General features: G+C 49.5%; 1 protein-coding gene across 1 annotated transcript; it reads right to left on the bottom strand.

Moving 5' to 3' along the window:
- Positions 1 to 4,072: 4,072 nt before the first annotated feature.
- Positions 4,073 to 8,660, bottom strand: LOC108552463 (protein Fe65 homolog; the record flags this gene model as incomplete). The annotated part of the gene is made up of 12 exons (XM_017907024.1): positions 4,073 to 4,297; positions 4,488 to 4,626; positions 4,708 to 4,884; positions 4,954 to 5,156; positions 5,243 to 5,493; positions 5,573 to 5,578; positions 5,677 to 5,804; positions 5,883 to 6,081; positions 6,158 to 6,270; positions 6,350 to 6,468; positions 6,617 to 6,846; positions 8,508 to 8,660. Coding segments are annotated over 12 exons (1,741 nt in total), but the record flags the coding sequence as incomplete, so codon positions are not given.
- Between the last annotated feature and the right edge of the window lie 6,049 nt (positions 8,661 to 14,709).

Here is a 14,709-nt window from a genome sequence, read left to right as displayed (position 1 = left end):
CAGAACAACTCTCCTATCAAGTAGATCGCATTTTTTTTTTTTTCGTTTTTTTTTTCATTAAGGATATTACATGTCACAGTAAATATAGTTAGGTTTGCACTATTCTATGTCAGTTACAAGTGGCTTCCCTTCTCCTTTACCCTCCTCCGCCTCTTGTTTTCTAACCTCTTCAACTCCGCGGTTGGTAAGTAGTTTTCTCTTCCTAACGATACCCTCGTAACCCTTTGCGGCGACATGTCAACACCAATATTAAGGAGACAGTTAAGCTATGCGTAGTTCGTGAACGTGTATGCGTGTACGTGTATTCTCTCTTTCGTGTGTTTAATGCGTGTGCACCTGTGTGTGCATGTACTGTACGTATGCATGTATGTATGTATGTATGTATGTATCGTTGAGTGTATGCCTGAATATCATGTCGGTCGGTTTTAATTTTAATTTTTCCCTTTTTTTTCTTTTTTCTTCTTTTTTCACGTCAGTCGTCGCTCGGACGATAGGTGCAACGATGGTGCCCTTAACCTTTGAACTTATCCCTCGACCTTTCCTGTCTTCAGTCACTTACGTTTCTACACGAATGTATAATAATTCTATTTACATCCATACCACTTTATTCTCCGCAATCGTCGCGCTCTCGAGGCTGTCCCATGCCACCCACGATCACTCGCCAGTTCTAACATTACGATAATATAAATTCAACAACTATATATATTTGTATATATATATATATATATATATGTATATCAAAGCAAGAAATCGTATCAACGATATATCAATAGCAGAAGAAACACCGCTGGTTCTTTCGTGTAAAACTTGGGGAACCGAGATTGCGGAACGCGAGTGCCACGGGAGGCCTCGTCGCGCGACGACGTCTCGTTTAATTATTGTTCATGACACGGTTCTCAAGCCTACCCGCGTAGAGATTGAGAGTGACCAGATAACGAAAGGAACGCAAAAAGATACGGGTGAAAGGAAATTCGAAGCGGCGGATAGATCGAAAGGGAATTTCCAGAAAGGCCCGCGGTTCGATGGCTGCTGGCCTTCGAGGACCTTCTCTTCCGAGATAATAACATTCAGCCAAGAGACGAGGCGTTTCGCACACGCGGCATTCTCATCTCTCTCTTAATAATCGCTACGTTTCGCATCTTTTCTTCCTTCTTCCACGTCTTCTTTATAGTAAAAGGCAGGTGATCCTCGTAACATGTATTTTTATGTACAAAGAATGAAAACCATCTTCGCGACTCATCCGTCGCTTATCCTTACAGCCTCATCTAGATATAATTGTCACAAGAGAATCCCTCATCAAGCAGCCTACACCACGCACGCGTTCCTCTTTCTTACCCTCTAACACATTCACGCACCGTCCACTCAACCTTCCTTCCTATCTGGCCAGCCATCCTTATTTAAACGCTACATAGAAATATCTCTTCGTTCTGGGTCCCGCACAACTTTGTATCTTTCGCGATGACGATGGCTCCCACGACGTGACCGTCATCGAAGGACGACGAGGATGCGCTGCGAGCAAGAAAACCCCGCCTTTCTCCAGCGCGGAGCACAGGCATTCCTCCTGTTTTCTGCCTCGCGGAAGCGTTTTCCCTTCACGATGAATCACGTTCCGGGACATTAACGTTGGCCTACTGCTGGCCCCCCCGGTAGCTTTCTTGCTGACAGTACATATGCGTTGTTACGTAAACGACCGGTGAGTTTTGCCGCTCCTTGTCCCGTTTTCGTCTTATTTCTCTGGTTCGTTCGTTCGTTCGTTCGTTCGTTCTGGATCGCTGGAACGCCACTTTTCCGCCTGTTTGTCTCGAGACATGTCCGCGCGCGGAGAATCAGAGCACCGCCGCGGTTACCTAGGAACGTTTTTCCGGTCAAATGTGAGAAGCGACGACTGAACGAGCGAGAATAAAAGCTAGTCCGCGGTAGCCGTTGGTTGTCAGTCAGCGAGTCGTTCGATTACAGGCGGAACAACGTGGACGAGACGTCGGTTCGCGACATCGTCACGTGTGTCTAATCGCGAGGTTATCGTACGAAAATAATCAAGGATCGGACGAAGTAGACCATCTTCTTCTTCTTCGTTCTCTGTACAATTCGCTGCGATTGCTGAAAAAATTCGGCGCGTATGGAAAAATGCCTAAAGCTATCGATAGAAAACGAACCGAAGGTAGAACGGCGCGCACGATGATACACGTACGGGTTAATTATTCACGGGTTTCTAAGCTACTGATTGACATTAGGCATCGCGAGCACTCGAAGCGACGATCCTTCAGCCGGCACGCAGTCCCAAATTCCCTCGCTACTCCGGCTTTCCTTCCGGATCGTCGATGTCGTGCTTGTGTGGTTACGTACGCGCGAACGTACGTGCGTTACAATGATTTCGCGGAGTACAATGCGCGTTGATGTAACGTTTTGTGAAGACGTGCCACGATTTCCGTTCACCGATAGAACACAGAGCCGAGTGCTAGCCTCGCTCGGTCAGCTCTAACTCTACGATGTCTTTGAACGCTCGTCGCGTGTGATAGGGTGCAGTCGACGCTGTGCACGTGCGAATAATGAGTCTGCGGATAATATACGTGTACGCAATATATTTATTTCTCTCTGTGATCGCGTGACACATAGCGTCGTATAGCGTCGATGCTCGAATCGTTCCGGGGAACGATATCGTCGTGGCGGTGAATAAGCTCTCCCTGGGCAAGCTGCTGGATCTTCGTGTTCTTTCGTTTCCTTCCTTTTCTTCCATTTTTATTTCCTCCTTTGCTTCTCTTCGCACACGGAACTTTATTATCGTTCAAATCTTCGACGCCATTGCGACATTTGGGCGCATGATGGAGCTCAGCGATAATTAGTTTGTTCAGCGAGGCGCGTTACGACGATGACGACGACGACAACGACGACAACAATGATGACGACGATAACGATTCGTTACATCGTTTCAACAGAATGAAGTTGTTAATCGTTTTGTGTAGGCGTTAGCGTTATTGCACAACGATTGTGCGTACGATAATATATATTTATGTATATATATATGTATATGTATATATACATATATATATATATATATATTGTTTATTGCGAGTGTCAAGATCGGTACGTGGCTTGGTAAGTTCGTCTCGGTCTCTTCTTTCCCGTGGATTTAAAGGACGGTCGCGCTAGCATTTATCGTATCGCCTTCATTTCAAAAAGGTGCAAACTCTTCTATAATTCGCCATAAAAAATAAACTCCCTATTACCTGCCTGTGTAAATGTCCGTGTATCTGTACGCACGCGCGTTTGTGTCCGTGTATGCGTATGCATGCACACGTGTGTACTCGTGTATTCCATCGCGTGGGTATCATCTCTCTATGCGTGTCTCTTTTCTATATAATACGTGTGTTACGTGTTTTTACTTCGTGTGGTCTGGTCATCCTCGTCTCGTTTCTCTAATCTGTACACCCGAGAATACACATGTAAGTTATACATTTAAGCTCTCTATAGCTTGTTTGTCTTTTTGTTTAATCTTCGAATGCCTCGTGGATACGCTAAAACGCTACTTCAGTCATTCCGTCACTCACGCATCGTTCCACTTTCACTCTTCTCTTCTGGACTTCCTTTAAATCCAGCGAATTTACTAAATTTAGCGCGATAAATTACCATCCCGTATATATACAGATATTCGTTCTATCCTATACCAATCCGTGCAGGATACCCTCCGGTCCTCGAGCGTGCTTTCGCGTATGCTTCGAGCAGAGGACCTCAGACGCTGATAACGCGGTCTTCGTTTTCTCCGGGCGTGATCCCGAGCGAAACGTGCAAACGTTTTGCCAAGGGACGTTTCGACCTTGAGGAGAATCCTGCCTCCGCATCCGTGGCACCAATCCACGAGCTTCTCACGTCTTTCTTCTCCGACGATATATTTTTTATCTTTTCTTTTTTTTTTTTTTCTTTTTGTCAGACACTGCGTGTAACATACATAACATCATATCGACACACGTAAGCGTAGTCCACTATAGCTGTGGTAATTAGTATAGCACTCTGCAGAATTCACGATTCAGTCGTTAACGTAAGAATACGATCCTCTTTTTATTTCCCTTCCTTTCTTTCTTTCATTCTTCTTTCTCGAGAGTTGGCTTGACCTGCGGCTCTGTTCCTCTTAAGGATTGCTCTCCCAACGGGCCAGTTGAATACGCCTGTTGTCCAGAGAGGGTGAAAGGAGTGACCTGAGAGATGCGCTCGGAGGCGATCCGCTGAAGTATTTCAAGGTCAGGGGCGACTGCAGATGTCTGTGTCTGATCACTTCTCGCTCAGCAGGCAGCGGCCACAGTTCCTGTGAGGGAACGAGCGAAGGTATGAGCTACAACACAGTGTTCTATCATTGGCGATGTGGTATGGTTCATCGGACACGAAGGTATTTATTCGATCGTACAGATTTCTCTTTACTTCCTACGATTACGTATTCTAACCATTACGAATGCGATTATTTACCTGCAGCGAGAGAGCCTCGTCTCAGGACTCACCCTGCTTATTCCTACGCCCAGTCAGAGAGCCGACCAGAGATTTCAAGGTAGCGCCAAGACCCTTGCCACTCGGGGTGTTCAGGCTGCTAGCGTTTCTGAAGCCTTGCGGGTGTGCGTCTAAGCATTTCTGGTACCTCAGCTGTGTGCATAATCGAGTATCGAATGTACACTGAAATAGACCAAAGGAATACGCGGGATAGTTGCCTACGAAATCAGCTACCTTGCAAGCGGCTTCGATGGTTTTGCAAAGGGCTCCGCTGCTAGGCTCGCAGTTGAAGACGTGTGCGATGAAGAGATCTTGCGCGGTGTGCATTATGAAGGCGCACTGTTTCACGTTGCGACCGATACCGAGGAACGACAGATAACGTACTCGACACTCGGTGATAAGTTTATCCTCCTGAAACGAGCGTCGTTATTTCCCTCGACTCCCTAGCTAGAGATATTACCAGACCTAGATCCCACTCACGTTCGGTGTAAGGATAGAAATCATACTGGGCGCCACGGCAACGTTCACGTTTCGCCACTGATTGATAGGCGTGTTAGCAACGATGTGATCTATCGCGTCGTTGAGAACCTCCATTCCAGTTGCCTGAGAAACCTGCATAGATCCGAGATATTGCGCTCGCAACACCTTCTTCGGTTCTTCCATCGGCGTTGGGAATGATTGCGCTGAAAATAGGTCAACGTTTGTACTTTTAGCTCTATCGCGAAACCAGACCCTCCACAGACTCTGGGAACGCTTCTCGAGTACTCACTGACTAGGGCCTGTCCGTTTCTATGGAAGCGTCGATGCTCTGTGGGTAGGTTAGTCGGCCGGGTGGCCAAGCTTGTTCGTCCATTGATGTCTACCGGTTTCGCGAGATTCTGGTGTTGCGACCGTTCGATCATGATCTTCTTGCAAATATCGCGGAGCGTGTTCGCGATTGTGCGCGCCGGTATGTCGCAACGGAACACGTGGCACATGTGTTTTCGGGTCGACCGGTCTCTTGCCACGTATGCGAAGTCCCTGAGCGACAAATGACACGTTCACGCGTTACTCACTTGCGAAACAATGTAAATGTCATCCTTTCGTACATATCACTTACCTTTCACTGCGCGAGCATCGTCGCAACGAAGCAGCCATGAAACGAATCGTAAATGCGTTAACGATGTATAAAGCTATTTCCATTATCTCTTAAGATTCACTTACCGGCAATGGTCTCTGCCAACACCCCACACCCTCACCGTGTGAATCGGCTGTGTGTTGAGCACGGTGAGATTCTCCGGGTCTATCAGCTTCAAGGCGCCTTCGTCCAGGTCCATAAACAGGTCTTTGCCCTGAGAAGTTTAATCTCGTATATTAACGACCATCATTCGTTATCGTACAACGAAACAGAGCAAAGAATAGGCACTAACATCGCCCCACCGTCCAACCACATCCAAGAGATCGTTTCTACCCAGAGACAAGTCCACGATACACTTGTTGACCGCCTTGCTGCTTCTTTCAGGCGTCAGATCCTCTTCCGCGATTTCCGTCCACCCAAGAGAACGTACGGCGAATCTGATAGGCTTGTCCCTACCCTCGGAGTCTGCTCGTGCGGGATAGCTCCGTCGCCTGAAAAACGAACACAGGGTGAAATGGACCGTTACATCGCGGAAAAGCGGACAAACGAGTATCGATGTTGTCTCACTTGAGAGCCAGCTCCATTTTTCTCTTGTTCTCCAACTCCTGATCCAAAGCCGAGCTCGTGTTACTACGGGTGACGGTGTTCACCATGCCGCTCAGGGTGTGGAAGTTGTTTATCTGTATCGGTAACATCGACACGTGGAAACATTTCGATATCGTCGTTTCATGAATATAAAGCTTCCGAGTATCTACTCACGCTGTCGTTGTCTTTGATGAGGCTCCTGCGCGACTCTCTCTTGGAGTGTGGCGGCGCCTCTGGTGGCTCCCTCTGGATGTTTCCGCTCTTAACGTGCCAGTAGTAAGGTCCATTCTCGTCTGAAAAAATTCCCATCGTTCTTCGAATCTGTCTAAACACCGTCGCTTCATAGAAAAAGAAAATTTGTCATATTTCTCGATTCCTTAAGTCGAAGACATGTCCGTTTGGTCTATAGACGTATTTACAGTTCGATTCATCGATACTTACCCTCGTGCTTCTGCCATCCGGGTGGCAGATTCTCATCTTTGTCCTCAGAATCGGTGGTATCCACCTCAGCCGGCTTCTCCTGGGCATTGTTCTGCAGAGTGGCATTGTTCTTTTGATCCTTGGGCTGCCTCCGCTTCACAGGGACCGCGTACAGCTCGCTGTTCAGTCCACCCTCCACGTGCGGAACGCCTCCCATCTCTGTCGTTTCGTTATCCGCTTTCTCGCAATAACTGTAATATCCCACAGCCCGAGATTATCACGATGCTCGAACGAACCCTACGATATACACCGCGCGATTCTAATCACTCCCTTTACTCCGCCAATCCACTTTGACAGACCCAACGAAAGCAAGAGGAACGCGAAGCAACCACGCTAATCCCGGCCTACGAAATCTACTTTGATGTCACTCTCTCACACGCGTCATCATCGCGCCCGGGTACACACTTGCGCGATCTTCCAGCAGACGAGGATTTATCGCAACGAAGAAGCTTTGGGTACTCGCTGCTAAACCGAAGAGTCCACGTCGATGAGATGTACGTCTTGCGTCGAGCAAGCAAGCAGTCTATCGGGTTACGACGAATCGGATCGCGTGGTAATTGATTGGCTGGTAAATAATATCTTGGATCTAGGATCGACGAATCGCGGTCGTCGATGATTCCACGCGCGTCACCGAGCCTGCTCACTGAGGACGTTGCGTCGTTCGCGATCCACGTACCAGGTGAGAATAGAAATGACCAGAAGTAACGAGACGTGCACGAGAGTCCGTGAACAGGTTGACAAATCGATGCTTTCTCAAAAAACGTATCTTTCTAGGTCCCCGTACTTGCAGACAATCCGCTACTTTCGCAATCTCTCGCAATGGTGGCAAGATGCATAATCTACGAGATGCATGAACAGTCGAAGAGTCATGCTACGTAACAATTACGATAAAAGCAGTGCAGCGACAGTGGAACGTTCGCAGTTCTATGTACGTATATCTCTGTGTCGAAAAGGAGTCGATTTGCTCGGCCGTGTTCCGCTCGGTGGAATAAAATCTATTCGTCGGCAATGGCGGCGGCATTCGGACGCTCACTTTCTCGCGTGCAAAAGGCGCGGCCGAAAGATCGTAGCCGGGGAAAAGTTCGTTTCACTTTCTAATTCGAGGAGAGACGAGTCTACCTGGCGTCGGGCAGAATCTTTACACCGCTCCCGTTCTCGACGGAGTGCCCGATCGATCGAGATTACGCGACGAGGTTTCGCGATCACACGAAACTTCGATCACGATCCTCGATACGAATTCGCGATCGTTCGCTTCCTCGTTGATCCTTTACGCGACGTTGTAATTTCGGCAAACATGTTTGCCAACGTCGCTGGAAATACGGGAAGACGACGCGTCATCTCGGGCACTACTCGATTGATCACGCGGCCCACGTTTCGAACCTGCGCGGTGTACCTAGCATGCAATGCCGAACGCGTCCGCAGCCACAACTTTACAATACTGCAGAGTTTACAGGGTTGGATGGAGGAGGCGGGTGGTACAAAGATAAGCAACAACAACTCGGGCTCGAGTTTCCTACGGAGCAGCGAGGAGCATCGTCGCCTACAAAAGCTCGCGATTACGGGTGGAAGTCGCATCGGGTCAGCCATTGAATTACTCGGATACGGGGAACAAGTATCCAAACACGGGGCTAGCAGTTAGTCGCTAAGAGCGGCAAACGGAATGGTGTAGCAGCGGAGCAGCAGCAACAATAACAACAACAACAACAACAATATATATGTAATATATATGTATACGGTATATACGTATAAGAACATCAAACAAACAAGAAGTGAAGCAACAACTTTGTTCGTTTAAGAACGGTGCAGCTGTCTACGGGTATCTGGGTACGACGAATGGCTCTATCGTACGTACTTTATCGAATCGGACAGATTCGCAGCGTCGACCGTGTCCGCGGATGCTGACTGAACGGGAGGCAGAATCGAGGAAGACGACGACGAAGATCGAGGATTTCCGTTGAGGGTGTCGTCGACCAGAGCAGACTCCGCAACACCCTCGCTGCGGTACCTGAATCAGCACGTCGCCGAGCGCATTACTTGGGGGATCGATCGTAGATGACCACGATGCTTTCATTTTCTCTATCGTTTTCTCTGTCGTTTTCTCTACCGTTTTCCCAACAAGGATAGCATTGCGAATAGGTCTAGTCACGGTTTCCGTCGCTGTATCGTCGCGTAAAACGCTCACCAACCTCGTCGCAAATCGCGAATACAGGGGTGTACCTCTCGTAGGACGTTCCTCGATACTCTTCGAGGGTGGATTCGGTATGGAGAGTGGATGGTTTCCGATTTACGTATAGCTACATCGCGGTCGCCGGGTTTGCATTATCATATTGACGCGAATATTACGAAGTCATGAATCCGGGGTAATTATGAGCGCAGCGAATAACTGTTCGCCGGCGGTATTTTGCATAATTAAGCTTCGATTTACTCGCCTTTACCCCGGGCACGGTATTTATCCGAGCGAAAATTTCCCCTCCATGTTTTTCGCGAACGAATCGAACGTTAATACGGCTGGTAAAACGCATCGTATCCGGCATACCTTCCGGTTAAAAAAGGAATAATTTTTCACTTCCCCGCGCTGGGAATATCGAGACTGCCGGCAATTTAGGAAAACGCGGTTCGCTACATCGTCGGTCCGAAAATTCAATTTCCACGGAAATTCCAGTTAACGAAATTTCCGTCGCGAGATATTCTTGGAAATCGACGTCGTTTTCCCGGAACAATTGCAACCGTGTCTATTCCTGCAAAAACTCGGCGAAATACGAGGCTAACCCCGATACCAGCTTTATTCGACTCCATATTTCCAAGAAATCGCGTCACGACGCTGGAAAACAGCTTTCCCGGGAAAAGGTCACCACCCACGCGTCGAAACAATTAAATTCGCCATAATGCCCATTCTCTGAGTGTCGTATCGACCGATGCTTTTCGCTCCGAAGTTTAAAAACGAAACGATAGAACCGGTTACGCGAATCGTGGCAGCGGTGACAAAACGAGGATCAAAGATGGCGAATATTCCCGTTTCCCTAGGTCTCGCTTCCTCGGGATAGTTTAAACACGAGCTCGATTGACCGTGGTGACTCGTGCGCGCCGTGCCGGCTGGAAATTACCGCGGCTGCAAGGAAGTGCCATTTTAATTAACGATCGGGGAACGGAGCCAGGCACCGACGTGGTTAGTACAGGGTCGCTAACCATGTCGAAGTAATTAGGGGATTAGCCGAGCGGTTTGCTGACTAACGCCGCTCGCCTCTCCTGAGCATCGTTCGGCCCAGTCTTCGGCGTCTCCTTCGAACTCCAACCGGTCAACTTTTAATCCCCGATCGCCATAGGGATTCCAATTTTCTCGCAAATAAACCGTATAGCGGCCAGCAGACTTTGGGACGGTGCTTAATCTTCGCGAGATTTATCGGTATCGAGGATCTATATTTTTCCCAACCATTCTTTGCCTCCCGGGTAGATTTTCGCGATTTACTCCGTAGATAATTTAGGATAGGTTATCTCTTATTTCCGGCATCTTTCGTTAATTATTTCCCCTTTCTAGGGGACCCTTTCGGAGACATTGATTTTTCTGCAAGATCTGCCGGGTCCCGGACGTCGCTGACGTCTACCTTTCGACGATTTATTACCCTTTGTATCCTGCACCCTGTCTGTCGCAGCCTTGATCTTCTGCCTGGCTCGTCGGCTCGCGAGCCGAACCTTTGAACGATCTCTTTCGGACCAATGCGTTTTCTCCTCGAAACTATGACGCTTTTATGAACGTTCCGCGATATTTTCTTGCAAGAGCAGCCCTCGATAGAGTTCTTGCCCCGCGTAGATTACGGTTATCCATCACCGGGCCAAGAAAAGTGGAGTCCTCGATCTTTCGAACGGGACGTTCGCGCAGTTTTTCCCGCTACGGTGACCGAGACCAGTGGCACGTTTTCCGCCGTTCTTTCCCATTCATAATCCACTCTTCCCGCTGCACGGCGTGCAACGAACTGCTCGATGGGAAATATTTGTCTGCCGGATAAAGCGACCGAACGGAAATCCGGCTGACGCTGATACCCCGACGAGAATAAAAGTCTTTATCAGCAGCCGATACGTTATTAATTTACGGCGTATCGAGACGCGAGAGAAGAGAGAAAGAGGGAGAGATTATTCGAGGGATTCGCGATCCCTTTTGACAGCCAGAAACTCTATCCTTTATCCGGACCGGGTGCTCCACCCTGAATGACACTTATCCCTCAGCTCCCTCGAGTTCGGCCATATTTTAAGACGACGTAGACTGTCAGGGTCTTCGTCGCCTCGATATTAAATTTCCCAACCTTCGTCCCGGGTCCCGCCGTTTCGCGATTCACCATCGAACGCTAACGAGTTAAATAACTTTAATAAGTCTCGACTCGCGCTGCGAACGAAACGTCATCCGCGTTTGCTGCTCGCCTAATGTTGATTCCCGGTTTCACACTGGTCGCGCAGCAGGCAGTCGTTAATTATAATTTTCCCCGCGTTAATTTCTCGTGCACCCTATTAATCGGTCCTTTGAGCGTGACCCCTTTGAATCGATCGAAATATGCAAACGAAACCGGGAAATCCTCCGCGTATCGCTTAATTGCCGGATTGCGTTTGAAGCTTCATTTAATTTTTCTTTCATAAATATATATGGTGCATAAATCGCAGTGCATAATTTTGCAGGCCAAATTAACCTCCCTGTGTGTGAATTTTAACAGATAATCCGACGTGGACCGGAGAGACCGATCACCGATCTTCTACACGTGTTGTGCGTGGTGTAGAGTGCTGGTTTCTTCGGACGTGACTTCGAATGGCCGAAATGGAGAGCAGGAAACGAGAAACGGAAGCGAAGGTAGCGGAGAACAGAGCATGGCGGAAGACCGGTTGTCGGAGAAGAGGCGAGGAACGGGAAACAGTGGCGGATAGCGCGAGGTTCCGCGCGGTCCACTGTCCAGAGCTTAATAACAGCGTTTTAAGCGAGTATGTGGGTTAGCAAAGGCACGGGTAGGAGGTTGGAAATTCGCCAGAAGTTAGGAGGGCAATGTGCATAAATGCGGTCGGCACGCGGACGACGATCGATCAAGCGGAATACCTCCGCGAGAATTCCCTATCGATCGTCGGCGCGACAAGTTTCGCGACAGCCGATTCTCCGATTCGCAGCTGGCAACCGTGAAACGATCGATCTCGCGTTCTTCCGCGAACAATGTTTCGACTTTCGTGACGTTTCGCACATTTAAATCCCGTTTCCCGGCTCGCTTATTACGTTCTCGAGGCGTACCTGAGCGGAACGCGAGTGACGGAAGCGCGGCTTACGGTCCGAGGGTCGGCCGGAACCTCGAGCGACCCACTAGCGTCAATATTTAGCTTCTTTTGTTCCCACGGCGGAATTCCTCGCGGTGCTTCTGGCATTCCGCTCCGTTTCGAGAACCCTGCGCGTTGTAAAATCGCCGTCTCAACGCCAAACAACGTTAACGCGAAAGGTAGGCGAAACGTTAGCCCGATCGCGAGATTGCCACGAGCAGTGCTAATGACAGCCTCTAATCAAAGCGCGAATCGAGTCACGTTAAGCGACCAGCTCGATCGATTAGTCGCTCTGTTTGCTCTCCTCGTGATTACCTTCAGACACACGGTCGTGGAAGCGGTCGTTCAGGCGGGTGCTAAAGCGACTGCCGAAGCGACTGCTAAATCGACTGCCGAGGCGACTAACGGAGAACCGCGTCGTTATCGCGGAGATACCCGCGTGCGGAGACAGTGGGCAGAGATAACGGGGAAAATTGCAGCGGAAACTATCGGTGGTTACCGTTACGACCACGGGGGTGAGAGCTGGGCCAGCGCCGCGAACGCAGAGAAATCATAGCGGCTGCGTAATAAGGCCGATCGCGGTAACTGAAATCAGCTGTCGGCGGCTCGTAATTGTAATCCACCCTGTATACGGACGCACGCCGCCGTCGTAACTTTCAGTCAGCTGTAATTAAACCCAATTAGGTCGTAAGGTGAGCAACTTCTGACGCACCTGGCTGAACCGTAAATTACACCGGCAAGTTCTCTGTCTACCGCAATCGTGATCACGGTATACGCAACTTCGCGATTCCTGGTTAGAACTCAGGCTGCTGAATGTCGATGGCATTAGGCAGATTCGACGCGTAAAAATCGCGTGGATCGATCGGATACCGAATCCTTTCGGGGCACCGTGAGACATGTCCATCGCAGGATCTCCCGTCGCGAGAATTCGCATACGTGCTCGTGTCTCGGTTGAGTATTCGAGTATCGAGTATTCGCGAATGGATTTTTACGCGATGGAAGTGGATAAATTCGAAAACAAGCGTAGATATTTAAAGATCGACGAGGATCGATGGAAACGCGAGGCTGCGAGGGTTTAAAACACGCTCGTAGCCTCGTAATCTCGTAATTTCGGCCCCGCGGAGGGGTGGAAAGATTGGATTTCGGGTTACGATTAAACGAGACAAGCCTGCCCCGCGAACAACTCGCGAATTTCAAACTTTCCACGAACTGTTCAACCGCTCCGTCAATTTCGCGATTCCCCGCCTCCGTCTGTGCGGTTTAATTACCATTCTCGATCGATCACGCGCCGATTCAAAACTCACGGATCCGGCAATCTCAGCCGTTCCACGAACGGGCGGGACCATCAATTTTCTCGCCGGCGCAAGAGATGCCAAATAGAATTACACGGTGGACCATTAATCGGGCGCGGGAGCCGCGTAATCCGCTAGGTGTTCGGTGCGACGTCCACGGGCAGCAAAGAAGCGTCCGTATCGCGGGTACAGGGCCGGCAGAGGGGGTGGAAGAGGTGACGGTTGCGAGGGTGAAATGGAAACGGACGATATAAGAAGAAAGAATCGTACACGAGCGAAACACCGCGTACGTGGGCGTTCGTACGAAGTACGGCGGAGTCGGGGGTGCTCTTCTAGCTCGATCAATACACACTACCAGCAACCCTCTGCGTCCCACGCCGTCCCTCGTCCATTTCGTTCACCCCTGACACCCTATCCCCCCCATTCCATTTCGAACGACCCCTACTATCGTCGGTTTAGATGCTCCAGACCGCTGTCGTTTAGCCACGCGTCTTATCGCGCGAGCGCCGAGCTTCTCTCGCGTCGCTCGCGACAGCCAACACCGATTACCTCCACCTGCACGCGTTTTTCCTGCGTTCATCTTCCCCTCTCGATCCCTCGTATGCCTTTTCCGTCGTACGGTTCGTGGCCTGATCTGTAGAGCAATACAGCAGTCCTCGAAGGGTAGACGCGCTAGTCTGGTCAGACTACGCGATAACGAAGGGACTCTAGGAGTTTGAAGGTCTGACGATCTAGAAATTTAGGGATCTGGACTCTAGTCGAGTTTCTAGTTTAGATAGATTTATCTATCCATCTAGGAGACTCTGGAGTCTATCAATGACGATCACGACGCGTTTTTCCTACGTTCATCTTCCCCAGTCGATCCCTCGTATGTCTATTCCATCGTACGGTTCGTGGCCTGATCTGTAGAGCAATACAGCAGTCCTCGAAGGGTAGACGCGCTAGGCTGGTTAGGCTTCGCGATGACGAAGGGACTCTAGGAGTCTGAAGATCTGACGATCTAGAAATCTAGGGATCTGGACTCTAGTCGAATTTCTAGTTTAGATAGATTTATCTATTCACCCAGGAGACTATGTAGTCTATCAACAATGAGAGTTACAGAATATCGTCGAAGAATCGTCCGTTTCTACCCTTCGAACGAGATCTTTAGGTGGAGTTTGTGAGACGAAACTTGGCTGGATTCTTCCTACTCCCGTTTCCTAAGAGACAGTCGTCGGGTATATACAAGGGAGGACACCCTCGCAGGTATTATCGCCAGAGTCGGCCAGCTCGTGCGAGAAGGGTAGCCGGGTGAGTCTCGTCGAACCGACAACGTATTCCCTGCGGACCCTGCGCCCTTAGAGGGTTCCCGGGCTGTACACAGTGAACCGAGGTAATTAAGTTTAGAGCGGCGGAAGGAACGCTGCGGAGTTTCGGAACACGTTCTTCCTCCCTTTCAAGACACCTACGCTTTCGAATTAAATTCTACGAACAGCGGCC

Source organism: Eufriesea mexicana, unplaced genomic scaffold, assembly GCF_001483705.2.
Source record: "Eufriesea mexicana isolate 0111107269 unplaced genomic scaffold, ASM148370v2 scaffold6846, whole genome shotgun sequence".
NCBI lineage: Eukaryota > Metazoa > Arthropoda > Insecta > Hymenoptera > Apidae > Eufriesea > Eufriesea mexicana.
Note: the sequence above shows the minus strand (reverse complement) of the source record. Positions and strands in the feature narration are given on the sequence as shown.